The sequence below is a fragment of the Falco biarmicus genome, chromosome 13 (genome assembly GCF_023638135.1).
Source record: "Falco biarmicus isolate bFalBia1 chromosome 13, bFalBia1.pri, whole genome shotgun sequence".
Classification (NCBI taxonomy): domain Eukaryota; kingdom Metazoa; phylum Chordata; class Aves; order Falconiformes; family Falconidae; genus Falco; species Falco biarmicus.
The window spans coordinates 25074757-25101724 of NC_079300.1; the positions used below are offsets into that span (position 1 = coordinate 25074757).

Sequence of the window (26968 nt, forward strand, 5' to 3'; positions counted from 1 at the left end):
TTTAAGTGGTTTTTTTTTTTGGTGGTACTCATGCTTTGAGCAGTTCCAACCCCTAACTGCTTGTTTATTAATCCATTTCTTCCCCCCAGGCACGCACTTCTAGCAACACAACTTTTAGTGGGAAGCACAATGAAACAAGTCAAGGAGTGGACATGTCTGAAAACCTAATCTCTTCCACTTGCCCCAGTTAATTTTCACTTCCATGGAAGTGCCATATTTCAGAGCACAGTCACATGCTTGCACAGAAACAGGCATGAATGTTGGTCAGCTGGAATTTCCTTAAACTCTTATTGCCACAAGAGCATGGGACTGTACCACATTCTCATTAGCTGTCAGAAAGTCTTCCTGAGGAAACCAAACCTACCTAGATGAGGTCAGGACCTGTGTTGTAATATATATACCAAACATGGAAAGATTCAGGGGAGACTTAAATTATCAGGAAGAAATAATTGTTTCAGTAGGTCAGAGGAGAAGCCTCAGTGACTCATGGTTATTTACATGTTATGTTTGATCCATTTATCACTTTGCTATTCCTTGAGAAACAGACGGAGTGGGTTATCATCAGATGAAAAAGAAAAGGTTAGAGACAGGAACTATTTTTCCTTGCTGGTTCTTCAGGTTAAGTGCAAAACTCAAAAAGTGAATATGCGATGGTTTATAGACATAGAAGTGTGCAGAATCCAAAATCTGTTTTTCTAGAATCTTATAACTTCATTTGTTTTCAAATATGCAATCCTTGATAATGTGAAATTGTTTAGAAGTAGTTAGTAGTGTTTTTTTTTATTTTGTTTTTATTTTCAGAATATCAGAGTGAGGTTTTTGTAAGCTAATTTTTGAAATGGCTTAATACTGCCACTACAAAAATGGTAATTCTATGTTAAAAAAATAGGAAGTTACATAAAGAAAGAGGCTTCCAATTAGAACAAGTTAAAAATTAGTATGGAGAAGAGTGGATAGTGTTGAAGGATGTTCTAGAACAAGTTTCAGGAAGTGTCATTGTTCAAGGATAAACTGATTTTGCTTTAAATTAAACCCTATTTATTGAAACAGAACTTCAGAAATTATGTATAGTAACAGATGGTTCACTCTCCCTTCTTGTCATCTTTACAAAAGTGCTTTGCAGTTTACCTTAAAGCTCCCCAGGCCTGCAAGTGTTGGTTTTAAGATGGAGGGTTTGAGTGTGTTAAAAATAAATGCTAAAACTGAGGGGAAGTACCCCACTGACAAGAATGTGCACTCATCCTGAGAAGCAGTGGGGCACTTGCTGTTGGAAAGATTCAAAGCTGCCATAACTTATGGTAAATAACAAAGGGCTTTGTATATAGCAGACTAATAAATCATGTTATGGAATCTGTGAGTTTAAACCTGGAATTACTTCCACTGTCAGGACGATGACTTGCCTTAAAAATATAAAACAACTTTTCATTTGGCCTTGAAAAATCTTTAAGAATGTGGTGTTATTATTACTTAAGGTAAGCTTTTTGGGCTGGAGGGATTTTACTCTTGTGAGTGAAAGAATTATGCATAACCTACAGTGTTTCTGTACCTGGGGATCTTCTTCCTCATCTTAAAGATCATGGTTTCCGTGAAGCTGATGAGGTGGGAGAAGTCCTTAGATATATCGAAAAGGAAATCTGGGAAAGTGTGTATGAGGAATGGGGTTTGGGATCACTGTGTAGAATAGAAGACCGATTATTGTTTTGTAAGACGGCAGTATTGGAGAAGGGCAAAATGTTTTAAGGCAGAACCTTCAACTTGAAAGTTTTATTTTACTTTTTCATTTCCAATGCAAAGTTCAGGACAAGTTCACTGAAGTTTGTGAACCCTTCAGCAACAGTTTGGCGAAGTTTCAAGCAAGCCTGAAATGGTATATGGTTTGGATGTAAATCAGGATGGGTTTGATCCCAAGCCACCTGAAGCACAGCACTTTTGGCTGCATGCAACTTTGTATTTCAGCCTTCATTGCGGCCCAGGCCTAGATTTGCCCAGCGTGAAGCTTTTGCTTGAAGTGCTGTGAATGGAGCCTGCTGTACTTTTAACTGATGTAGCACTTGCAGAGTACATCTAGTCATGGCATCCTGGTAGTGGACAGAAATGGTGAGCATTGTATACTTGTCATGGATGGCTTACTTAGGTTCTGGTTCAGCCAGATGGTCATTATAGACAAATCCATACATCTAAACCTCAAAGTTGATGAGGCAACATGTGGGTCTCATGCAGTTTTCCTCAGGTAGTTTTGTTCAGAACTCACTTCTGGGGCTACACTAAGGCTCTGGAGAAAGCTGCAATAATTCCAAAGGGTACACATTGGCACTCTTCCTAAGCATTACTTCTTGTTTAATTAGTCCAAAGGAATTTTTAAAAGATTAACCCTTAAATACCTTTTGACCTGTAGAAGTAGATTCCTTCACATAAGTCTGAAAGGTTTCTCAGTTCTGTTCTGTGTAGTGCAAGGAGTGGGGAAGATTTCTTGCAGAAGCCAAATGTTGGTTCCTGCAGCTGTATGGATTTCTTTGTGCCAGTAGTCACAATATGGCCACCTGCCCTGATTGCAGGGTCAAGCCTTAGATAACACAAAATAAGCAAAGGATGGTCCTTTCTTTGCTAAAGATTTTGACATCTGTGGAGTTGAATAACTAGGTAAGATGTTATTAATAATTATTGATAGAATAATTTATTGTTATAAATGCTGGGAGGGCCTTTAAAAAAGCTGTTATGGACTGACTATATTTTGCTGCAAAGTGGTAGTATATTATTATTTTACTACATTGGGTATCCTTTCCTCTTTGTTACACTGAATTGCACAACTTTGAAACTTCAGCGGAGCAAGTCTCCAGCCTTTCTGAATTTGCATGAAACGATTATGCTTGGCTGGGAGTTTTCTGACATGGTAATGTCTGTTCATGCCCTTTTCTGGCTTTCTTTCCTGTCTGTGAAAGGAAAACTCATGAATAAGATGACTGGGAAATAAATGCAAGCACCTTTTAAATAATAACATCAGAAGTAGGTCTACAGCTCTTATGGCAGGGTTTTAAAGGGTTGCCATGTAATCGCTTCCTTCAGAGCCAGTTCCTGTTAACAGATACTGGGAAGTGCTTTGTAAGATGCTAAACCCTGGGGCTCAGGTGAGGCAGACTTTTTGGCTCTGTTTTTTTAGTGAGAAATGGGTAGATTACTTTGACATAGTCATCACTGGCTGCTCCTCAATACCTTGTGTCCATTGTCACTTGAGCAGTGATTAAGGCAAAATCTACGTCCAGTCCTTTCTAGCAGAAGGAGCTACTGTTTAGCTGTAACTTCTCATCTGTAAATACTCTTGCAGTAACACAAGACTGACAGTTTTTACCTTTATGTAACAAGTGTTCAGAAAAGAACTGCCTGAGCCTTTCATTTTATGGTCTCTAGCAGAGAAGTCATCAACAATAGGAAAAAACTTGGGATATGGAGTTAATTTTTTAAAAAAGTGGGATTGCACAGTTTAGAAATCTTTCAGTTTTCTGTTAAACTACTCAAATGCTGCCTTGATATATGCACTTTGAAACTTTTGTTCCATAGTCCACCATGAAATCTAGCATTTAAAACAATTTGACATCGTTGAGTGACATTTTCACTATATTTTGATATAGGTCACATTCTATTCTCCCTTTTTCCTTCCAAAGAATTACTTCTATTAAAACCCAACCAAACCTAAGTCTGTGATTTTGCAGCAGAATACGCTATATGTGCACACAGGTAACACAAGGTAGAATTTGCCACAAAACCCTTGTTTCTCCACCAACCCCTGTGTTCACCCTTGCTTGCTACCTCTGTCCGTGCTTCTATTCCCAGACCAGTCTCAAGCTTCCAGCCCTTGAATGCCTGCTTCCCCTGCCCATTTGGCTTTTGGTTATCTAAGGATTTTTTTGCCCCCCAAGTTCTTTTAAAACACAAATACTTCTAGAGAGAATGTGAATCATACATCTTCTGGTGGCAGATTCTGGTTCTCTGAAAGCAAAGCTCTCAGCAGAAGTGTTATATATTCCTGCTGGACTTTATTACATCCAAGACTATGTTAGTGGGAGCAGTAAATGCTTGCAAGATAAACAGAATTGCTTCTCAGAGACAAAATTACTTGCACCATATATTGTCAATCACTTTAAGCTAATCTGCTAAGCATTAAAGAATTTAGGACTTGCTTATGATTTGACACTAGAATTTTCTAATGCTCCCAAGCATAAATGGAGTTACACCTGACATACCACTCTGAAGTCAGAGCACAGTTTGGCCATTTGTATAAACTTAGCCTCAGAGCGCTTCCAAACTGAACTTTTTGTTTTACAAAAAATCTTCTGACTCCCCATCCAGGCTGAGATTTTCATGTGAGACTAGTGGATAAACCTGATTACTGTATTAGAGGGCTTGTAATCTTAAAGTGAAAGAGTAAGTGAAAGTATTAAAGCATACAAACTAACTGGGATACTGCTAGGCAGGAGTATTACTAGTGTCTTTTTTCTGCAGTGTGTGTATATAAAGCCTCCTCTCCTCCCTCTCATGCAGAACTCCTGTCTAAGTAACTGTTAGGTTTTTCTTTTCTGTTTTAACTGTTAGCTTTCCCCTCTCTTCATTTAACCCACCCTTTCAGAAAGTCCTGAATACATAAAAAGCTTTTGCAGTGTGCCCTGAAGCATGTATACTGATGAAGCACATACAATGTAATTATGGATAGCACAATGCAACATCATGAAGTGCCTTTGTTTACAGCTTCTCTATCATGAGAGTATAATGAACAGATTCACTGAGGAAATGCAAAAGCAGATGCCTTTGGCTGGCTCCTGTTGTTCTCTTTTTGGCAAAGAAAGAGGGACAAATCTACCCTGGGACAGCCCCACTGAAGTCAGATGAGTTACACCAGGCAGGAACTGGAACTTTTCTCTTTTTTTTAAAAAAGAACCGTTTCCAGATCTCTTTTCCCTGACTGTCACAATTTCTTTTTCCACAGAAAGCCTATGAGAAAAGACTCTCTGCTTCTAAAAAGGTAGGATAACCTTTTAATACCTAATTTCCGCAGCAGTGTAAGTTCTGTGTGTATCTACCAATGGCTGTAATTGTAAAACTAATCTCTAAGTATTTATAGAAAAAAGTATACTAAAAACCTAAAATCATATTTATTGAATGGGAAAGTAGGAACAGAATGTACTGTGAGAGGGATAGAGTACTAATACACAGCTGTGCTGCAAGTGCATGACATACGCTTAGAGCTGGCCTAGGTATCAGCATATGGTATCACCTTGAAACGTTCTGCGTGTAGTGAGTAACATTGGGCAAAGCTTCTGAGGGCAGATGTCTGTGAAAGCACCACACTTCACATGTCTGCGAAATCTTTAGGGAAGAGGAACCTGTGGCAACTCCTAGTATCATGCATATTTGCAAATTATAATCTTTAAAACAAGTTTATTGGGGCAAACCTGGGATTGCACTTCATAGCACAGTGTAATAACAAAAGTTAGCAGGACTGCTGATGCTTTGTGCTTGCTAGTGCTGTGGCCATACTTCTAGGGGTTTTTTCCTCTACCAAGGGCCTGAATGGTGCCTCTCATATAAAACCTGCCATTTACAATTTGCCTTTTGCTGAGGCCTCCTTTGTGTTCACACAAGGCAGCTGGCAGGAGTGCTGACCTCCTCCGAGCTGAGCCTTGCCAGTGCTAGCTAATCAATATTCAGTAGAGTCAGTTGTTCATTATGAAACCATTGATTATCCCTGGAAGGTTACTCCCCCTGTTTGTGTCATTTTTCAGTCTCTTCCTTTTTCAACCCATCCAACCCCCCATCCCAGGCTCTCAAGAGGATAGAGTACTGGGATGGAAATGAGTTTCCCTTTCAGGATCTGAATAGTTCGTTGTCAGATGTCAAAACAGTCTTTGAAAAGAAGGTAATTTCCCCTCTGCCAGATTTTTGTTTATACCAGGTTTGCAATTTTGATTTCTGGGATATTTCTAGTGATTGCGAGCTGCGCACTTGAAGTGTTTGTTGTATTTGACTTATGCAGGTTGCATTAGTTACACTGAGCTGTGGTGTCCTGTGGCTGAAGAAAAAACCCACATCTTTTACACAGCTGTAGCTGACCTGTCTGAACTTTTGCACAAAAGTGGAGAGCCATGGTTTCATATTCCATGCTACTCACAAGCAAATAAACAGGGAGGCTCATGAAGGACTGAAAACATCCTGCAAGCCCTTGGCTTCTGGCATGCTCGGCTCAGAGTACACCCACATACATTACACAGTCTGTTCCTCTTCCCTAACACAAAAGGGGAGGTCTGTGAGGTTTGGCAAAAATCATAACAAAGTCTCTTCTTTTAAATGTCATTTGTCCACTTAAGGATGTATTCAGTCAACACAGCAGTAGAGAAGTGTGAGATAAATACAGAAGTCTAAACACTTGACTTTATTAGAATAGATGCCAGATACATAGACAGATAGAAAAGACTAAAGAAATTGTTTTGGCTAGCTTGATTGGTTGCTTTGATTGTAAGTATATCATTAAAAATCATAGCAGAGATTACAGATCAAAAAGGCAAGGTCCGAGGCTTCAAAGGAGGGGAGCAGGCAGCTGGAGCTAAGAGACAGATGGGTAAAAGAAAAGCCGTTTGCAGAGAACACAATGCTTACCTCCGTTACACTACTCAGTTCAAGTTAGTGCCCTGTCCAAAGAGCAGGAGCTGCACTGGGCTGTGACAATCTACCTTACAGAGAGACTCCATTAGAAGAGCTGAACTTGCAGTTGATGGCTAGTAATTGTAGTAAGAGGGTTGAAAGTCAACAGCTTTCAAGCTTTATCCTGCTTGTCTCTTGGCTTGGATTTAAATCATCACTAATTCAAGCTAGATGCTTCTGTCTGGGAGCAGAGTCAACTATGCAAGTCAAAGCACAGCAGAAGTTATTACCTCAGTGAAGGTGAGCATCTTTTCCTCTCCTGCCCTTAGCACTTGAAGGAGGAGCTGTGGTTGCATGGAGAGCAGACCCTGCTGTCTGTCTCTGATTTTACACAAAGTGCTAGGGAATGGAAAGCCAGAGAACACATAAATACTGTGGAACTCCTGCAGTAGATGGCATTATTCACTGTTGATGGAACAAAACATAGACCATACCTGGTTAGCACCTTGCATTGGCGCATCTTGGTTCATCTTACAGACTAGTCTGTGGTTTTGTCAGGTGCTGATGATTTTAGCCCATGTCTCCAAGGGCTGGTTCAGAAGCCAGCTCTGTGACCATTGCCAGCAATTCAGTCTTGTCCGGTCATTAGTACATGCCAGAGAGGTGATGACAGGGATGTGAAAAATGGCAAGCTGGCAGACTGGGGTTTGTTTAGCCAGGGGGGTTTCCTGTCAGATCCCTGTCTTTCTGATCAAGGCATGTGACACAATGGATCTGTCAGACTGCCAGAGAAAGTTTGGTGAAGCGTAAATCAGGCATTAATGTAAAAGTGGGCAACAGACAGTTCCTCGGCTGATAGAGAGGGAGCTGTCCCTGGCATGGGAGAAGAGTGACTCCACCTGCTGTCCTGTTTGTCGGGGAGTACTTACTTTCCAGTGTCAGTTGTCATCCTGCTGGTGTTAATTAGTGTTTTTAGCTATTTTCTGCAAAAAGACTTGTTACTACTCAATGGAGAGAATCCCTGAGATATGGTGTTGTATTAAAACAGAACAGATATTCTTTATGTCCAGTTTGGCTTTCAGCTGTCTTCAATGTGCCTGAGATGTATTTAAAGGATGCGGTGAAGGACTAATATTATGTCTTGATCAGAGAATATCATCAGTGTATTACAGAGGAAATGTTAGCAGAGAGCATACTGTTCCCATGCTTCTGTTAGGCAGAACTCTTCCTGTCCCATTTATATTGACATTACCCTGTAGTAAACATTGCAGTCCTAGAAGGAAATACTGAATTGAATGTGTTCCTACCTATTGCAGCAGATAAAGTAAGTTAGCATGTTGGGACCAAGCAGCTCACACCAATCGCCAGGAAGACTATCTGATGGAGCATAAACATCTGTTCTCTCTATCTCCTTTTCTTGTTGTTCATACCACTTGTGCTGTGGGATGCAGTAAGTTGTTATGGAAGCAGAGTCATCTCCAGGGTGCAGTGACAGCCAGTGGGTTAAAGAGCAGTGACCTCTTTGTGAAAAATCTCCAAAGAATTGTGAAATGCCTCTTAAGTAGTTTTATGCATTTGGCCAGTGAAATTGAACCACAAAGTACGTTCACAATTTTCCTTCTGGATTTTCATTATGTAGATTATGCCTTATAGTTGCATAATGACATTTAAAGTAATAGAACAGAAACATCTCATATAGGTAATGATGTCCTGAATATGTATTATGTTGACTGAGAAGCCTGCATTTGTTTCAAGCATGTTTTTTTCATGGAGAAAGGGTATGTGTTTCTGTCTTGGCAGCAAACTTGGAAGAAGATACACAGAGACCGAGGAAAGACTTTTTGTAAAATCTCATGGCAGTGTGGTCATACAGTCAAAATACCTGTAGGACTGACCTCCACAAATGGCAGGTGCAAAGCATGAGTTCTCATATTTCCAGTGTAGCAAATGAAATATTCTTTTGAAATTAATGAGTGTAGAATAAAATTCTGAAAGATCAAGAAGACTTTTGGTGACAAAGTTATTCTTGCATTTTTGCAAATCCCTCCCGTAAGGAACATAGATATGCAGTAATGGCTGTGCAGATTCTCAGAGCAACTGTATGTCGTGTGGCTAACAGACTTTTCAGACTACTTTGGTGTGGGTCTGAACCAGTCAGTCTGTTCATATTGGAGATAACTATGGTCATTGAACCCATATGGACCTCATTCTATTAAAAACTCCATAAAAAAACCCTTAATATACACCGTCTGGAGGTAATAAAACTCCAGCACCCAGAATTGTATGGGAGGCCATGCTGACTTTAGTATCAGGTCTGCCAGTTCAGGCACTGCCACGTACTTATCTTTAAAATGACTGGCCAGAGAGTATTTTCAGTAATCCTTGCCCCCAGGCAGCAGGCTATGTGAATGGTTTGTGCAAAAGTCAGCATTTCACATTACAAATGAAATATGTTTCTACTAGATAGAGGTGAGCTCTTACCCTGCATCAGCAAATCCTATCTTCTGGGTTTTTTGTCTTTGCTTAAATACCAGTAAAAAGGCCCACTTAGTATTCTGTCTTGTGTGTTTATTACCTGATTTATGATTATGAAAGTAACAGATCTCTGTTGCCTTCCATGTTGGAGTTGTGCCAAGTATTTCCTCCTGAACTGATGAAGCGTAATGTTGGTTATTCTCTGTTTGCTGTCAGTGCAAGCTCTGAAAGCAAAGATAGAATCAGGATTAATTTGTCTGCAGTTAGAACTTGCTTTCATTCTGGTACTTCAAAAGCTGCTGTAGAAAGAGTGAGTTTGTTAGCCCATGACAGGTGAAATTGTTGCATGCAACAATTACACTTAAGTACTTGCTCTGCAGTCAAGTGAATGAGTTGGTGTCATTTGCCGAATTAATTTAAACACGGCATTGGTATGTAATAGATTCACCATTAGCTTTCTGATAACTGTCAACTTTTAGTGTAAAGAAGCAGTTAGAAGATGACTATGCCCGTTGCAAAGAAGGAAAACAGAATGATAAATAATTTTTCACTTTGCAATTGCTAAAGGTTTTTTATGGTAAAGAGCAAAACCCAAAAGAGCTTGGAGGAGGAGACCTTTTAGGAGAACACATAGTTTGTAGAGAGTCAGGATGGCATTAGCTTTTCCTTTAAATATGCCTGTACTTTTCTTGTATAGAACTTTTTTTTTAATAGTACTTATCACCATGGTGTCCGAGTGCCTTCTCCATGAATTCAGTCTTCCAGTATCTTTTGTGATGTAGCAAAAGGAGACTGAGGGGTGGAAACAGTGAATTATTTGCCTAAGATCATTCAGAAAGTCTGAGAGAGAGCAAGGAACTGAATGCAGATAACCTAACACTCATATAATGTCTATCCTTTATTTTAGGAGTGAATGAATCCCCAAAATTGAAAGCAACCCAGAATATTATTTCCTATAACTATTTTCAGTTTAGATTGACTCAAACCCAGGCTTTTCCTTGGCATCCATTCAAGGCAGTAGATATAAGGCAGATGCATTCAACAGTGAGCCCTTTTTTACAGCATGACATTTGAGTTTGCATCACTGTAGCCTTTTTTTTTGGTTGTGGTTTTTTTTTTTATATAACTGTTTCTGTGCAGTGTCGTCTTTGCCTGCCTGATGCAGGGCATCACCTCCTGTACAAACTGGCTTGTAAACCCTGGGCTCACAGTCAGGAGGACAAGGCGTGAGGCCAAGAGGAGCACAGAGCTCCTTCCTTTACATACTGCTGCTCTGGCTTTCTTCAGTCATTAGTGAAATGTTTTCTCTTGTTGCAGGTTATGCAAACAGTAACCGTCCAGGTTGAACCTGGCCTAGCTCCTTCTGGCTCAGTGTGGGGGTAAAGTGCATTTCAGTATCTCCATTTTATATTAGTGTTGGCATCTCCATTGTGGTTTTGCTAGACACTATATAAAAAGCACTGGCATGCTTGTAAAGATACTTCTTTCATGGTAGGTGCCTGCTTCTGGTGGTGGTTTTCTCACTCCCTGGAGTTTGTAGCAAGGCTCAGTTGTTCAATAGTATGGAGGCCCAATTTGTTCATTTTTCCATCTCAGTGTCCCTCAGTGAGGGCAAAGTGCATGGCTTAAAGACATCCCTTATCCTCTCAGTGCTGTGCTAACTTGGGAGTCCAGTGTCTTTTATTTCTTGTTGCCTGAACTCAATTCCTGTTGTCTTTCAGGTGACAAAATGAACAGGTCCCTGGGGAAGTTGTGCTCCACTATGTTTTCAAATCCAAATTTGTCCGCTAGCTTTGGATTTAGGTTGCAGGGTCCATTGCAAGTCAGGCTGCTGAGTATGACTGTACTGTATGTGGATTCTACAATTTCTGACTGTTATCCCAGTGACTCAAGATTATCAGCTTCAGTTTCCCTTTAAAATAAAAATAAAATGGGTCTATGGTTTGCATTCAGGGAAGCAGAAACTGAGGAATGGAAATATCTTGGTTAGGTGAAATTGATGAATAATTTCATATCCACTCTTAGTTTCCACTGGGGACTCAGTGCAGATTCAGGATCATAACTAAGATGCATATTCTGCAGGATATATTGCTTTTTAAGTCAAATACATGGAGCTATTCAACTGTTATTTTCACCAGGTTTTCCTGAAGAAACATTTTATGAGACTTTGGACTGCATAGCATGTATGTGAAAGTATGTGAGGTATTTCAAATTATAATAAGGAAAAACTGAGCTCATCATTATCTGCGAAAGGAGTGTGTTACTGGGAGTCCTAACTATCCCAGAACGGGCAATGAGGGGATGCAATTGTACCCAGTATCAGAGTGAACACTAACTTCTGAAATGGCAAAGGACCATCTTTACAGTCCTAAAGAACTTGAAGAATCACTTTTATAGTAAGTTTTTAGCTTAATTCCTAAGGGAATGAGGCAATTGAGAAATCTATGTCTGTCTCACTGCAAGTACCTTTTGAAAATACTGACAGTTTTTAACCAAATTTAAAAGAGGTAGAAGTATCAAAGCTTCCTGAAATTTTCAAGACCACTGGCACTTGAGTAAAGGAGGAATGTCCAAATTAGTGCTTTTACTGAGGGAACTCTTCTAATGTGTGCTTTTACTGGCAAGCCCCACCCAGCCAGTCAGCATTTATGTATTGATAGGGCAATGTGTGAGGAGCTGGTGGGAACAGAGCTAATGAGGTGAGTGGAGAGGGTATATTAGAGGACAAAAATCTGTAGGAAACCAGGCTTCATCAGTTCTGCCTCTTGGGGAACAAGCTGTTGTTTAGCAGAGCACAGGGATGCTGCATAGATGCAAAACCTCTGTTACAATTTAGCTTCTGTCTTTTAGTAACAGAGTATAATGTGGAAAGACTCCTTCAACATTTGGACAGTAGAGCTGAACAAAAAAAGAGACCATTATATGCAATATCTGTCAAGACTGGAGAATAGTCTGCTAGCCTGCCAAATGCAAATGAGGATTATTCATTCATTTAGTCCAAAAGAGAAAATGATATAATTTCTTTGGTTCAATTGGTTTACTGTGACAAATAAACAAGAAGGAGAGGACTCCAATATGGCAAATGTTCAACCTCACATAGCTTTAAAGACTGTGGAAATTATTCTGCTCTGAGCATAAGCCTTATTTTACATTCTTCGCCCAAACATAGTCCCTAGATCTTCAAAGTGATTTATATGCTCCCCCCCCCCCCCCCCATGTAGAGAATCTTGTAGAGGAATTGAGACCCAAGTCTTGTTTATTTGCCTTGGACTTTTAGGGCAATGACACATTCATCTTGGTTGGATGTGGGCTGTTCTGAACCAGCCTGAGCTACTCATTTTACTAGGTGCTGTACCAAAACACTAATGCAATTTTGTACATCTGTCATGAGTAGAGACATTTTAGCTAATTGCAAAATTCTGGTCTGCTTCATGGGTGGGAGTGAAGGGACATGGGGGGGATGTGAAGCTGAAAAGTGCTGGCTGGTTTTCAGCATACAAGTCCCAGGCATTTTGCAGAAGGAGGCCACAAAGGAAGAATTCAGCTGCTCCTCTGCACTTCAGCTGAGTTTGAGACTCACTGGAGGAGTTGTTAGGGCTCTGGGGAAAAAATGTGCAAGCCAGAGGGGAAGCAGGCATACCTGTGTGGTTGGTGCTAAGGTCAGCCCTAACTGTCAGTGATGGACATGGTATGAAACAGTTGGAGCCTCTGAGCACCTTGGAAGTGGCAGGTTGGATGCTGTTGTGGGGCACTCTCCTGGCAGTTCTCTGTTGACAAGAGATGGCAGTCCCCTCTCACTGTGGGGACAGAGCAGCAAGCTGAAAGCTGCATGCACACCTACCGCTGTGCTAGGAAATGGTCAGCAAGGTGATGGGTCAGATTCAGCCTACAGGTCAACAGACTGCTACAAAGGCAGAATGTTACAGGAGTGACCTTCCTGCACAAGCTGAAGCTTTCTTGGCAAAGTAGCTGTGATTCCTGGCAAAGCCTCACTTCAGCAGCAGCACCACATTAGGGTTGGTGGCTCGGCACGAAAACTGCTTGTGCATCATATAGAGATCTCAGATCTTCAGTACCTATAGCTTCAAGCAGATCTCATTGTTACCCTTCCACTGCAAGTCTTCGTGGCTTAGTTTAGTGAAATACAAAATGAGAAGGTTGCAAACCTTATCTCCTAAGAATGTTTTTCAGAAAGGTAATAGACTCAATGGAGTCATTTCAGGAGCCTGATTTGCAGGGACTCTTGATTCTTGAGAAAGGTTCATCTTTCTCTCCCCACGCCAGTGACACTGGCGAGTCACTGCCATTCTGCAGCCCCAGCTCAGTTCCAAGCTGTATTTGCTTACTAGAGTTTGAAGAGTGGGGGGTGTGGGGCGGGAGGCGGTGGCCCGCAGCGGGGTCCCCGGGCTGGGTGGCGCGGTGGCAGCTTGCCCTCTGCTGGCTGCCGGCACCGGGGCGGCCCGGCGCGGAGGGAATCGCTTCGGCGGTACAGCCAGTGGCTTCCAGGGCTGAATTCGTGACCTGGATAGTTCTGCCGGAATATAAACTGATTACATCCAAACGGGTGTCGACATAAAAGCGATTTCTTTAAAATGACTGCCATAGGGAGTGGAATTATCTGTCTACAGACCAGCATGAGTAGCACAATTGTCCTCAGACTTGAACTTGAACCATCAGGTGTCAGGCTAGTTCTGTCTCAAGGGTTTTCAATGCTGGGTTATACCTGTTACCTTCCTCCCAATAAGCTCCCTTTCTCTGCCCCACCATACACACGAGACTGAGGGACAGATGCTCCCCGTGAAGTCCACAGTACCTTCATATTCCCCTGGAGAGAAAAAGTAAAGGGATAGAAGGGTAAGTCAAGAATAGCCAGAGCTGCTTCATGTACACTGAAGTGTGTTGCTCTCCTCTACGAGAAGTTAGAACACACACGTGCTGTGTTGTCTTCCCCTTTGCCAGCTGCAGGGAAGGTGAACAAGGGTGGCATGGTCCCTCCCAGAGCTCTGCTGTGCGCTGAGGGTTATCTACACCTTGTGCTTCCATACTCAAGCCTGTCCACTGTACAGCTTCTCTGTCCTCATGAACTGGTTCTTCAGCCACCCTGGGTTTGTTTTGCCATGTCCTTCTGTCAGAAATAAAAGCTGTTTCCATAACCCTTATATTTCATGTTTTGATGTTAATCCTGACATTCTTTACTCAAATCCAAATAATATGCGTTGCCTTTACAGTTCTAAAGGGATAATACTTATCTTGGATCCTAAATGCTTAATTGCATCTGATTAAACAAAGCCTTCTTAAAATAGACCCCAAAAGGGAAAGATCCAATTGTTGGCCTGTTAAATACCAAAATAAAACAAAACCCTGAGGAAATGAAGGGGTAGCAGTCAGTGGTGTTACAGTTGCTTAGGGACTGACAGTAAGAAAAGTGGCATCTGTCCAGAAGAGGCCCACAGCAAAGAGGGGCAACCTCCGTCTCACATGGAGAATGGGATAAGGCAGTGCAGAAACTGATTTATATTCGCAAGTGAAATTTATGAGAGAAATGTATATATATTTTATAGTTTGAAGACTATTCATAAAATCATATGAAAGAAAGTAACTATGATGATGAGAAACAACTTGAAACACCACTGTATTTTTTAATTTAGCTCCCTGAAGACTACAGGTCTTTGTGTTTGAGTGCATGAGCTACTGTTTGGCACATTTCCTGAACCACTTTGTCTATTCACTTCTTGCTAATGTGAGAGTGCCCAGACTCCCTGGAAAGAGGGCTTTGTTGGAAACCTTTCATTATCAAGGATTAGCTGTTTGGTAAACCTGTGTCCCCTTTAACAGTCTGACGGGAAGTACTGGCTAATGAAGGGCTCATTGTGGTGGTGCTGTGAGTGTGGGACTTGAGTCCATTTTATTGCTGAAACTGCAAGCCAGTGTCCTTTGTGCTTGTGAGGACTGAAGGGAAACTGAGTCATGCCCTTTGGTTCTGCTGAAAACATGTGGTGAAAAATATGCTTTCCTTTCTCAGTACTGTTGCCGTGTTTGTTGTCTAAAGGCTCTATGTAGCAGGGAATTTTGTTGCTATATTACAGAATTATGTGTGTAGATTTAAAAATTGTTGTGTCATTGCCCAGGGACAGCTTACTTGAAACATTTTCATATAATACAGCATGAAAAACTGAAATAATACAAACCATTAAATGTCTTTATCACTTCATAATGTAGTTGTAAAATTCTTGACATAACCAAATGTAAGCATCCTCATCCCACCTCTAGTCAGAAGGCATGGCAGACAAGTACAGGATATGCTTTACTGATAAACTTCCATGTGTGTTTGAAATCTCAAGAGAGATTTACTAAAATCCTTTACGAAAGTAATGTACTAGGAATCCATTCTCAGTGAAACATATTCCAGTACAACTTATATCATGAAGAAATACTGCTGAAAATCATCGGTCTGTGATGTCCAACAGGATTCTTTTATCTCTACAATAAATCTCTCTCATTGAAGCTCCCAAGCCCCTCACAACTCCAGGGATGGTTAGTGCCTCCAAATGCAGGGAAGCAAAGAAAGACAGCCCTGTAAAACCATTGGGAAGGAAAACAAATCCCTACCCACGCCCCCAGCCAGGCTTCGTGTGTTTGGGAAGGGTGTGTGTGGAAGGATCCAGGGAACTGTTAAAGATCCAGAGGCTCTTAAGCACCAACACTTTTTGGCGGAGGTGCCAGCCGGTTTAGTGTGAAACTGCTCATATTAAAATCAGAGGACAGGTCAAGCACATGGTTTGGATTTTGCTTTCCCCCTCCATTACAGCTAATTAGGCCAAGTGCAGAGAGTGTCCCTATTGATCCTGAACACATGTGACACAAGCGGTTCCTAGCAAGAGGAATCGGCTCTGGGAGAGTGTTATTAACTCCGTCTGGGCAGGAAGGGCAATCAGGTAGCCCAGGGATGTGTGTGTGTGTGACTGGGGGAGTCAAGGAAGAGATTATGCTTTAATGAAGGTTTTGAACTCATTATCTGGCCTGCATTCAAAGGCTGCAAGAACTCTAATCATGTACATAAATGCGTGTGGTAGGAAGTGACTGGAGAGTGGCCAGGAATACAGAGATTACTGCAACCCATATCTTGCACTCCCTCTCCCACTGCCCAAGTGCTGCCTGACCTCTCAGCTTCATGCGGTTCTGCCTGTCTGGTTGTATGGGACTGTGGGAACACATGGGGACTCTGTTACTTTTTGACTTGTGATCCTACAGTAGTTTTTCACCGTAAGCTTTTTATATCTATATGCTAAAGTGGCTCCATACCATTCATAAAAGGAGGAGATGCAATGCTACTTTTATATCTTTTTGGTGTAGATATGTAAGTGGGTGTAGGACACTATTCCCAGAACAGTTCAGGGCTTTGTGCTGGTGAAGGGGGACATGGCACCACCAGGACCCAGGACAGGAGCTGTGGTGCTGCTGGTGACTGGTGGCACCAGTGCAAACCAGGCTCTCTGTCTCAAAAACTAAACACTCACCTGCCTCTTTATTCTGGCAGTCCTTCTGTCCCCCAGTAACCATGTACAATGTAACTCCTCATTTCTAAAATGCACGTAAGGTGGAAGGCATACCGTATTTCTCAAACAGCCTGTGGCTTGGCTAAGCAGGAAGAAGACTGCATGTGGGATCATTTTGACAGGCACAGATCTCATGCTGTGGATGAAAGTCTGGCCCAAGCCTCTTCCCTTGCTGCTGCAAAGTCAATGGGGCCACAGGCACTAAAACCTGGTCCAGGTCTCAGCCCTAGCGGTTTCTCCAGGAGCACAGCACCTCTGGCACTGTGATAGGACATTAAGGTGACAGCTCCTTACTGAGAACCCCAAGACATGCCGGCACCCAGAGGCTTAGATGCTCTCCCACCTACAACCATTAAAGAACCAAGACCGAAGCCACATGCCGAGACAGGCCATCAGAAAATGACACATTTTTTCCCTCTGTTTTGCAGCAGCAAAAGGAAGGTACCTAATTCCCACCAGCCTCTTGGGTGCTTCTCTAGAGGGGGAGCGCGTGCACGGTGTGGGCCTCTAGGGACGTAGGTGAGCAGGGCTGACTCTGCCAAAGGGCTGCTCTGCCTGGGTGCGCCCTGGGAGGGTGCTGGTTCCATTGGGATGTGGTGCTGGGCAGCCTGCTCCAGCCAGCCCTGCTTGGAGCAGGGGGCAAGACTCAAGGACCCCTTCCCACTGCAGTGACTCTGTGATTCCTCCTGTCATGCTGAGTGCCACTTGAGCCGTACCCTGGCTGCTGGTTTTTTTCCTCTCTCTCGCTTGGACTTAGCTTTTTTTGTTTGTTCGTTTTGTTTTCTCTCTCCAGTTTCTATTGGAGCAAAAATTTGTAGAACCATAAAATGCAGGGATGGAAAATGACCTTTTGCCCCATCCAGCCCAGCTCCTCTGCCAGTGCCAAGCCATTCCCTTCAAAAATCCCAAGTGACTTGTCTAGACCATGCACGAACCACTCCAGCAATGGTGATTCTGCTACTGCCTAAAGATTATTCCATGGTCTAATTGACCTTATGGCTTGGAAATTTTTCCTGATGTCTCACCTCAAGCGTTTCTGTGCTAAGTTTGAACCTATTGCTTGGTTACCACTCTCGCTTTATTCTGAACACAGATCCCTTTGCCTTGTGTGGCTGTGCCTCTTGCCTGCAGACCTGGCATCCCCCTGGGCAGGGTTTCCATCCTGATTTTTGTCAATTTATCTGCTCTGGATTGAGCTTCTGTGCTCTTCCTGAGACATGACCCCACAACCATCATCTGTGTGGAGAGGATGGTGATGGGCTGGTGAGTGACTCAAGCTTGGAGCACCAAGCATGGAGCTGCCCGATTAGAGATTTCATTGGTTTCTGTGAAGATGAAATAGTACCAGCATGTAGCCAAACTCAGAGACAAGGCAGTAAGAAGAATTAATCGTAAGTATTATAGTATTTGTTATAATAGAATAATTGCAACTAGAGAGCCCCTTTCTGATTAACATGGAGACCTTTAAAGCTTTGTAGACATGATTCTGATCAAAGTTTGAGAAGTCTTACACATAAATAGAGCAAGTGCTGTATACCCACTTGTCAGAAACTAGGCGACCACATAAAAAGAGGTGCTATGCTAAAGGAATGTCAACCACTCTAGCTTGGCCTAGCAAAGCTCTCCTGCCCCTGGGCAGGGGGCATTTTCTTAGGGTTTGTTCCTCCTAATTTGGTCCCTTCTGGCTTAACTCACAAATGGCCCACCCATAACTACTTTCCGGTGAAATGAAGCAGAAATGTGGAAGCCACCTGTGGCCTTCACCTGGCCTGTGCACAGCACCATTGCTTTCCTGCCTGGAGCTGTTCTGCAGAACGTTCTTCCACCAGAGGGCAGCTGGTAAAAGGAATGTGATGGGCTTGCCTGGCTCGAGATGAGACAGCAGCTAATTTGATGCTAATTATTATGGTTGTAATTTCCTCCCCAGCCAGATACAATCCCCTTCAGCCATCTCCAATGGTATTATGCTTAGGGAACGCTTCCCACAATAAAAGCACAGGCTTGTTCTTTCCCAGTTATCCACAAGATCCATCCTCAGCTGTAATCTGAGCTAGACACGGTACAATTAGTTATTTGTGTTTCTGAATTAGCAAAAGACTAAGCTTTAACAATCCAATAACGTATCAAAGATGTGTTTGCAATCAGTTTATCCCAGAGCTCCATTTGTTGCCAATCTGGCGCACACTGCAGTCTAAGGTGGAAGGAGCAGAGGAGGTGGGCAGCTATTTACAGACAGCTCAGCACTGCGTCTCCTCGCTTTATGAATGGTATGGAGCTATTTAGATATAAAAAGCCTATGGTGAAAAATTGTTGTAGGATCACAACAAATAAGTATCAGCTGCTTCCTGGGTGTAGTTGTACATGAAGAATACAGGGAATGAGGAAAACCTGCTTGTACTAAATACTTATTTTGCCTTTCCTTGTGATAGGAGTGCAATAGGAAATCAGCTACCAGACTTGGGATCCACCTGTGCTAGCATATCCCACACTCCCTGTCACTGTGATTTGAGCTTTTACTGCTACAAGTTTCAGATAATCACTGAAGACTGAGAAGAGATTCAGTGTTCTTCAAATAGAGACAAGTAGCAGCTCTGACCACCCTGTAATGACTAAGCTCAGTCTTAATTGTGTTTCCTGGTTTTCATCTTTACTCTTTCAGTTTCTTTCACTTCCTTTCCCTTTTATGTATGCTGTTACTTTCTCTGGGGAGATAGATTTGCTCCTCTATCTCATGTTGAGGCTGAATTTGGCTAAAGTCAGTGAGGTCTCTACTGCGCTAACAGCAATTCATCCTGCAGAAATAAATGGGACTTTAGAGAAGTTGGAGCTTGATGATGCTTGCAATTAAAATATTATTTTAAGGTCTTTATGTTTGATGTTGTAAACAATCATACTGCACAAACAAACCAAGGGAGACATCTACACAGTACAAGCCTGGAGGATGGGAACACAAATGTATGACCTTCACCCTCATTCAGATGCTCATAGAAGTAATTTTCCATGATAGACCAGACACTGAGACTTTCTTCTTTGGTCAGATGATAAAGAAACTTCACCCACTGAATTAATCTCTCACAAAGATAGCAAAACCTAACTTATGACCAGTTCCTCCAGAGATGTCACTCATGGTAAACCTGAATGTTTGTAATTATTTCCAAAGTTTTAAGACTTTGCATTGAAGTGAGAAGGGGTATGTACTCTTAGATCTGAAGGCATTCTGCCACTTGTTGCCTTCTTTTCAAATTTTGAGTGGGAACTTCACATTTACATACTCCTGATGCCCTTTGGTTTGCGTGGTTTGGTGTCTGATGATTAGGAGACAGTGGGCAGCACTGACTGACTATAGTTCAGCTATTACAGATCTCCATCTGACTACAGGTAGAGGACAGATGGGATATAGGAAGGGTGGAGGGATAAGAAAGTAAGAGGAGGACTAGTTAACCTCTAAGGCATGCAAAAGAGTACATGCACCAGTGAAGAAGTGAGTTTCTGTGACTTGCCAGAGCTATAAACAGCAGAAACTTCTCTTCTCCTGGAAATCCACAGTGGTACCCAGATGAAGCCACAGCTTATGCAATGGCTGGCTGTGGCAAGGGAGCATGGGCTGCGTTGTTCTTCCTTACCAGCACGCCCTCAGTTCTCCCTAGCGCACAAGGCTATAAACTCATTTCGGTGCCTAATGCAGCTGCTTCTTCCCTCTTCTTTGTACCCTGAACAATAGTGATGAAGCCAAGTATTAAGTGAGTATTATCCGTTCCTGTGTTGAGTGAAGCATGGAACTTGTGAAAAGCCCTTTATGTTATATAATTAAAGACTGTACTTGAATACATAAGGGAACTGCTTTATTGTCACACAAATAATCTTAATTCTGGTGATTCTTAATGTTTGAGAGCTTGACTTTGTAACTGCAGAGATGTTCCTTTAACCCTGTTTTGTACACATAGTTTTTATGTAACTCAAGAAAGCTTTTTTTGTTTTCCCGTGGGTGGGCAAACTGAAAGCAATAGTACTGGTGACTCCTTGTTCCCTAAAGGTCAAATATATATATATATATCTGTATTTTTTATTTTTTTTCCTTCCTTCCTCTGCACAGGAGTGCCAACAAAGTGCTGTAAGAAGGGCTACTGAAGAAACAGAAATAAGTAGTTCTGGGAAGAGGCAGCTCCACATCCAGGTACAGAGTCACTTCTATTATTTGGGGTTGGGAACATGCTGTCATTCATGGTATAGTCAGAAGGGCTCTTTGTATCTGCAGGGACTGGAACTATCATCTGTGTTCTACCAATTAAAAACAAAGTCTGGCTTCTTTACGTAGGAATATTTGAGCATCACAAGAAAACATTCAGAAAAAGTCTATTTCAACATGGTCTATAACGGGGGTCAGCTTGTAGTTCTTACAGTTGTCTTTAAAGAAATTTCAGGAACATCCTTTAATGGAAAGCTAATTTTATAGCATAATCTTCTACCAAACTCTGACAATACCAAGTATACAATTCTAAGTTCACTCGTTTTTCTTATGTATTATGATATTGAATTATGAAAGGGTTTTAATTATATGTCAGTATAACAAATGCCATATACAGTATAACAGAGTGTAATTTAATGACTCATCTGAAGACAACACAACCTAAAGCTGTTCAGCCCTTCCTAGAATTCTGTCCCATGTATGTACAATAGCTACAGCTCAAAAGCTCATAGCGGTAGTATAAATTTTTTTTTGCAGGATTATGAGCTATGGGGAATTAGTTATTGTTTGATTCTGTCAAGTAATATGAGTTTTCAGAACTCAATCCTGTTTTCATATTAAATGGAGTTGATCTTGAATGTCAGTGTTTCAGACCTTGTACCTGGAGCCCTGTTTGATGCTGGTTTTACCAGTTCAGTTCATTAATTTTCCTGGTATTATGTAGAACTGTTTTATGAAGGTTAATAATGCTCTCAGAGCCCTCAGACCTTTCTATATAATTTGTGTGCCTCTACCGTCACAGGATCTGAGTGTTGTATTCTTTGTGTTTGCTGTTGCATTACGGCAATTCAGGGAGGCACAGTGATCCCTGGAGAAAAGCTGAGGAGTTAGGAGTGTGGATGTCAAGTGCTATATGCAGAGCAGTCTTAGGAATAAATACCCAAGTCCAAGATATAAATCCTCAGAACTTCTGCTCATTTACCGTGCAGCTGGGGTTGCTTGGTTAGTTCCTTCGTTCCTCAGTATATAGTGGAATTTGTAAATTAGACCTTTTTCTGTTCATCTTACCTGAGGTGCTTTGTCTTGCCGATATTTTTATAGATTTGGGCTTTGCATACAGTGAAAGACCCGTCAGGTGATGGTGGTTTCACTTTCTGTACAATAGCTCCATAGTTAGAACACCCAGTCAGGACCCAGGACACCTCTCATTTCTTTCCTCCACATGAGGCTTAAACCCCATGATTCCAATTTTTGGAAGAGTTTTCTTACTCCTCATAGCTTATGTGTTGAGCTGTTTGGTGGTAGGAGGGTTCTTGTGCCTTCCCATTGAAACTGTTCTACTCTACATGGTACAATAAAGGATCAGCTGAAATTAGAAAGATCAAGAGAGAACATTACTCTTCAGGTCTTAAGACTGTGGAGGTGGAAGGGAGGTGCAACAGCTGTGATATGACTTATCTGCTCTGCCTTTTCACATAATTGCTTTACTTAAACTTTTGGTCTAGCGTCTCCCATTTTTCTGCTGCTTTGTTTCTTATTTATTACATCTCCATTCTTCCCAAAATTACAAAGTACCTCAGTTCCCATATCTGTATCTTTCCTGCTTCCTCTAATCTGGCTTTTGTCGGTCTGCTGCCAAAAGGGTAGCATATAAACTGGAGCAAAGCTTCCTGGATATAAGAGACCTACAAGAACATCTTAGGTATTATCCTTCCAACTTGAAATAATGAACGTTACAGCAAACAAAATGCAATGAAAGTGGCAGTGCAAGTGGGACCATAAAAGCATCTGGCCAGTGAAGCTTCTTTCTGCCAGGTTGCCTTCCTTCCCAAGCTTGCCCATGGAGGAGTTCACTGTACACCTTCTGTAAAACACTTCTGATGGGTAAAAAGCTGGCTGGATGGCTGAGCCTGAAGAGTGGTAGTAAATGGAGTTACATCTAGCTGGTGGCCAGTCACACATGGTGTTCCCCAGGGCTCAGTGCCGGGGCAAGTTCTTTTTAATATCTTTATTTACAGTCTGGACAAGGGAATCGAGTGCACCCTCAGGAATTTTGCAGATGACACCAAGCTGGGGGAGAGTGTTGATCTGCTGGGGGGCGGGGAGCTGGGCAGGCCGGGCCGAGGGGCCAAGGCCAGCGGGTGAGGGTCGGCAGGGCTCAGCGCCGGGCCCTGCCCGTGGGGCACAGCAGCCCCCGGCAGCGCTACAGGCTGGGGCAGGGGGCTGGGAAGGGCCCGGCGGGACAGGGCCTGGGGGGGCTGGCTGGGCCGGCTGGGCCGGAGCCCCCCGTGTGCCCAGGTGGCCAAGGCGGCCAGCAGCGGCCTGGCTCGTGTCCCAGGCCGTGTGGCCAGCAGGGCCGGGGCAGTGCCCGTCCCCCTGCGCTCGGCACCGGTGCGGCCGCCCCTGACTCCTGGGCTCAGGGTTGGGCCCCTCACGGCCAGAGGGACATGGAGGGGCTGGAGCGTGTCCGGAGACGGGAACGGGGCTGGGGAAGGGTCCAGAGCACAAGTGCTGTGAGGGGCGGCTGAGGGAGCTGGGGGGGATCAGCCTGGGGAGGGGGAGGCTCAGGGGGGCCCGTATGGCTCCCTATGGCTGCCTGACAGGGGCTGCAGGCGGGGGGGTGGGGTTGGGCTCTGCTCCCAGGGAACAAGTGACAGGACAAGAGGAAACAGCCTCAGGTTGTGCCAAGGGAGGTTTAATTTGGATATTGGGAAAACTTTCTTCACTGAAAGGATGGTCAGGCATTGGAACAGGCTTCCTAGGAAAATGGTGGAATTGCCATCCCTAGAGGTGTTAAAAAGTGTGTAGGTGCGTTAGGGACATGGTTTAGTGATGGACTTGGCAGTGCTGGGTTAATGATTGGACTTGTTGATCTCAAAGATCTTTTCCAACCTAAATGATTCTATAATTCTGTGATTCACTTGTTACAAGTGTTTCTTCTCCAGCTAGAACTGACTCATAAGGCAAATTGCTGTGTTGGGGGACAACAAGTCAAAGGAATGTATCTGTACTTGTGTGTGGTTCTGTGTGGGATTCATTGGGGGAGGCTTAAGTTGAGAAGAAGCCCAATTTAGAACACAACTAAAATGATAATAAACCTATTCACTTAATTCCAGGTCAGGTTAAGAGGAAAGCTTGCTAACCGATGCGGTCAGTGGCCTGTTTGCCAGCTTATGTCGTTTTCTAGCAAGCACCAATTTAAAGTGATTAATATCCAGTCTCTTCATTTGAGTGAAATTTAAGCAGCATGCAATTTTCTCTGTCAGTTTAACACATGTGAAATATTCTGCCAGACTCTGGAATTTCATGCTGTAGACACATAAATATACCTCCTTCCCTGTGTTCTCCTAACAAGAACATCAGACAACACCCCACACATACTTACCTTTGAAAAGACAGAACGGTAAAACTGGTTTCATAGAGTTCCTGTCTGAGAGAATACCAGTCTTCAAACATCCTGGATATTAAAAGTTTCTGCTTGCTTCCTGGGAAATTAAGTAGTAAAACAAGCTTGTATGTATGTGAAATCAGTTATAAAAGGCTTCTAGCTTAAAGTGAGTTACCTACTTATAAACAGTCTTAAAAGTGTGGGCTTTTTCATATAGTGAAGTAATTTCTGTTTTCTTTTAACATGGGAGCTGATGACCCTTTCTTGTTGTAAAGGTATAGCAAGTGTTTGGAAAGATGAGGACCTTAGTGTTTCAGAAGCTGAACAGCTTCAGTTCACTTCCTTTACCAGATCCAGAAGGTGCTGACATACAAGCAAGTTCAGAACTTTCAAACAGCACTGAAAATGCCTTGAGATCAGAAGTACTGGTTATCTCTTACAGCTCATGAATGGAGTAGGAGACTGTTCCTGTTTAAAATCCTAAACATTTTGTGAGTCTTGAGGCCTGCCTGAAAATAGGGGTCCTAAAAGCGAACTGTGAAATGACAGTTGAGATGATCAGCTGCTTAGTATAAATTTAAGACCCTGTCTTTAGTACTCCTGTTCGAAAATTTTGGCTGATACTTATAGTGTCTACAGAATCCTCTTCTCACAAAAAGAAATCGGGTATTAATTCAAACCCACAGTGGTTATTTATGGTTTAACAAAGTTTGGATTCATATGGAAACTGTGCTTTCCTTTATGTTTAGAGCTCCCTAAACAAGCAATTTTTCCTGGGGTAATGCCAATCATCAGTGGAACCTTATATGAAAATTTATGTTTGAAACCATGTCTGATATCCTTATATCCCTTTCATTGATTTGCAGGAAATGGAAGGCTTGGGCTTCAGCAATAGCTCAAGGATGCAATGTGCCACATAGGCTAATGTGATATAGAAAAGGTTGTGGAGGAAATTAAATTGTTTACTGGTTGGATAATAAAAAGCTGTGCTGTGGTTGCTGACATAAAAATGGTTAGGGTATAGAAATGTGTCATAAATACAGCTTTAATGTTCCTCTAGTGTTGCCTTCATTAGAAAACAGGTGTACGGAGTTACTTACTCAGAAACATCATCTAAGAGGGGATGTAGTTGCTTGAAGATTTCAAACAAAATAGCAGGTTTAGAGCAAGGAAAAAGTTGTCCAGAACTAAGCTGGATTTGTTTAATTGAGGAAGGGGTCCTAGTATTACATAATTGGAAGGTATTTAATTTAATGAGAACGAGGACATACGTGTTTTTGTAGGTAGAGGTACAACCTTGGTCAATTTGTGAATCAGAAATCAGTTTTCCCAGTTTGAAAGGGAAGTACCTAGTATTCATTTAATCTTGAATTACTTAGGTCGGATATGTGAAAGCCTTTATTTTCTGCTGTACAGTAGTTCAGCACAATGGTTGGTAGAAGAGTTTTAAGTATTATTATTTTAATAGCTGGCATAGTGTCGTCCAGACATGAAGCAGCACACTACTTTCTTGATGTATCAACACCATCCTAGAAAGTGTAAACTGAAGTGAACTTCTATTTGTAGAAAAGATTGTTGGGGTGAGATTTTCCTAAAAAACAGCACATAGCTCAGGTGAGGGGAAAAAAGCAAGAAAATAGTTAACGTTAATTTGCTCTGAAGGGACCATGGCAAATGGAGAATACAGCAAAAAGGAAGTTGGCTTCTTTCCATGACACTCGATGGCTTTCACTGTCCTGGAGCCATGCAACTGGTTTTGTGTGCATGGAGCAGATGGACTATGACAGGCTTAATCTTGTTTTTCTTGATGTTGGTGACTCACCTGAGCTTTAGTACGTGTGATTTGAAGCCCAGTGATTAAACAGCAAGGACTGAAAGGGCATAAGGAATGACGTACCCTGTCAGTCAGCGAAGTGCTGTTTCCAGCATGCTTTGGTATATAGCTGACCACCTGAGAAAACCAGCTTTTCTAATTTCGTATCTTCTGCAAGCACATGAATGTCATCTTGGGACCATTTTTAGTCTGTATCATACTTTGTAGGAAAGAACTGGTTTTGTGGCAAGCTGGGAGCATCTGGCAGGCTATTAAGCTAGTAGCTAACCCTTAATGACTCAGAAGAAAACGTTGTGTCCTGCCTTGATTTATTGCTAAATCAGACAATCAAGCTGGCTTTCAGGCCAATTTCTAATGCCAGGCATACACAATGTAAAGATGGGGATACAGTGACATATTCCCAGTTCGAAACAGTTCTATTTCTTGCCTAAACTGCACCTTTTGGGGCAGCATTCTCCCTTATCTCCATCTTCTCTGTTTTTACTGCTGATTGGTAAGAGACTTGTGCAGGTTACTTCTGCAAGATAGGCTTGTGCAGTGTATAAGAGCAGAAGTAATGATCAAAGCAGGCTTAGTACTTACAGATGGGTGTGTGCAAGCTTCAACTTGCAAGCACCGTGTTACTGCATAGGCAAAAGCAAGCCAAAATATTTGCATTGTCTTGTACACACACTGTGTAAAATTTGGCCCATTACTGTAAAAATATTTTAAAACTATTTGTCATGGGTAACTTGGTTGAATTTCTTTTCCTTACGCCTTGAACTCTCAAAGGGATCTAAAACATTCAATAGCAGTGTTTGGCAAAAATAAAATGCAATGGATCTTTTACACTTGGCCCGTTTTGGAACACAGATTTGCCAGATTTTCAGCTTTTTTTCTAACAAAGTGCTGCTGTTCAG

The 26968-nt window shown here is 42.3% G+C and overlaps 1 protein-coding gene across 2 annotated transcripts in view; it reads left to right on the plus strand.

Moving 5' to 3' along the window:
- ARHGEF4 (Rho guanine nucleotide exchange factor 4) overlaps nucleotides 1–26968 on the plus strand; it is a 228211-nt gene that overhangs the window by 10336 nt on the left and 190907 nt on the right. For both annotated transcript variants that reach the window (XM_056358091.1, XM_056358093.1), the window contains exons 2-3: nucleotides 4979–5014; nucleotides 20755–20835. In XM_056358091.1, coding sequence (XP_056214066.1) covers nucleotides 4979–5014; nucleotides 20755–20835 — 117 coding nt within the window. The remainder of the gene's footprint in view (nucleotides 1–4978; nucleotides 5015–20754; nucleotides 20836–26968) is intronic.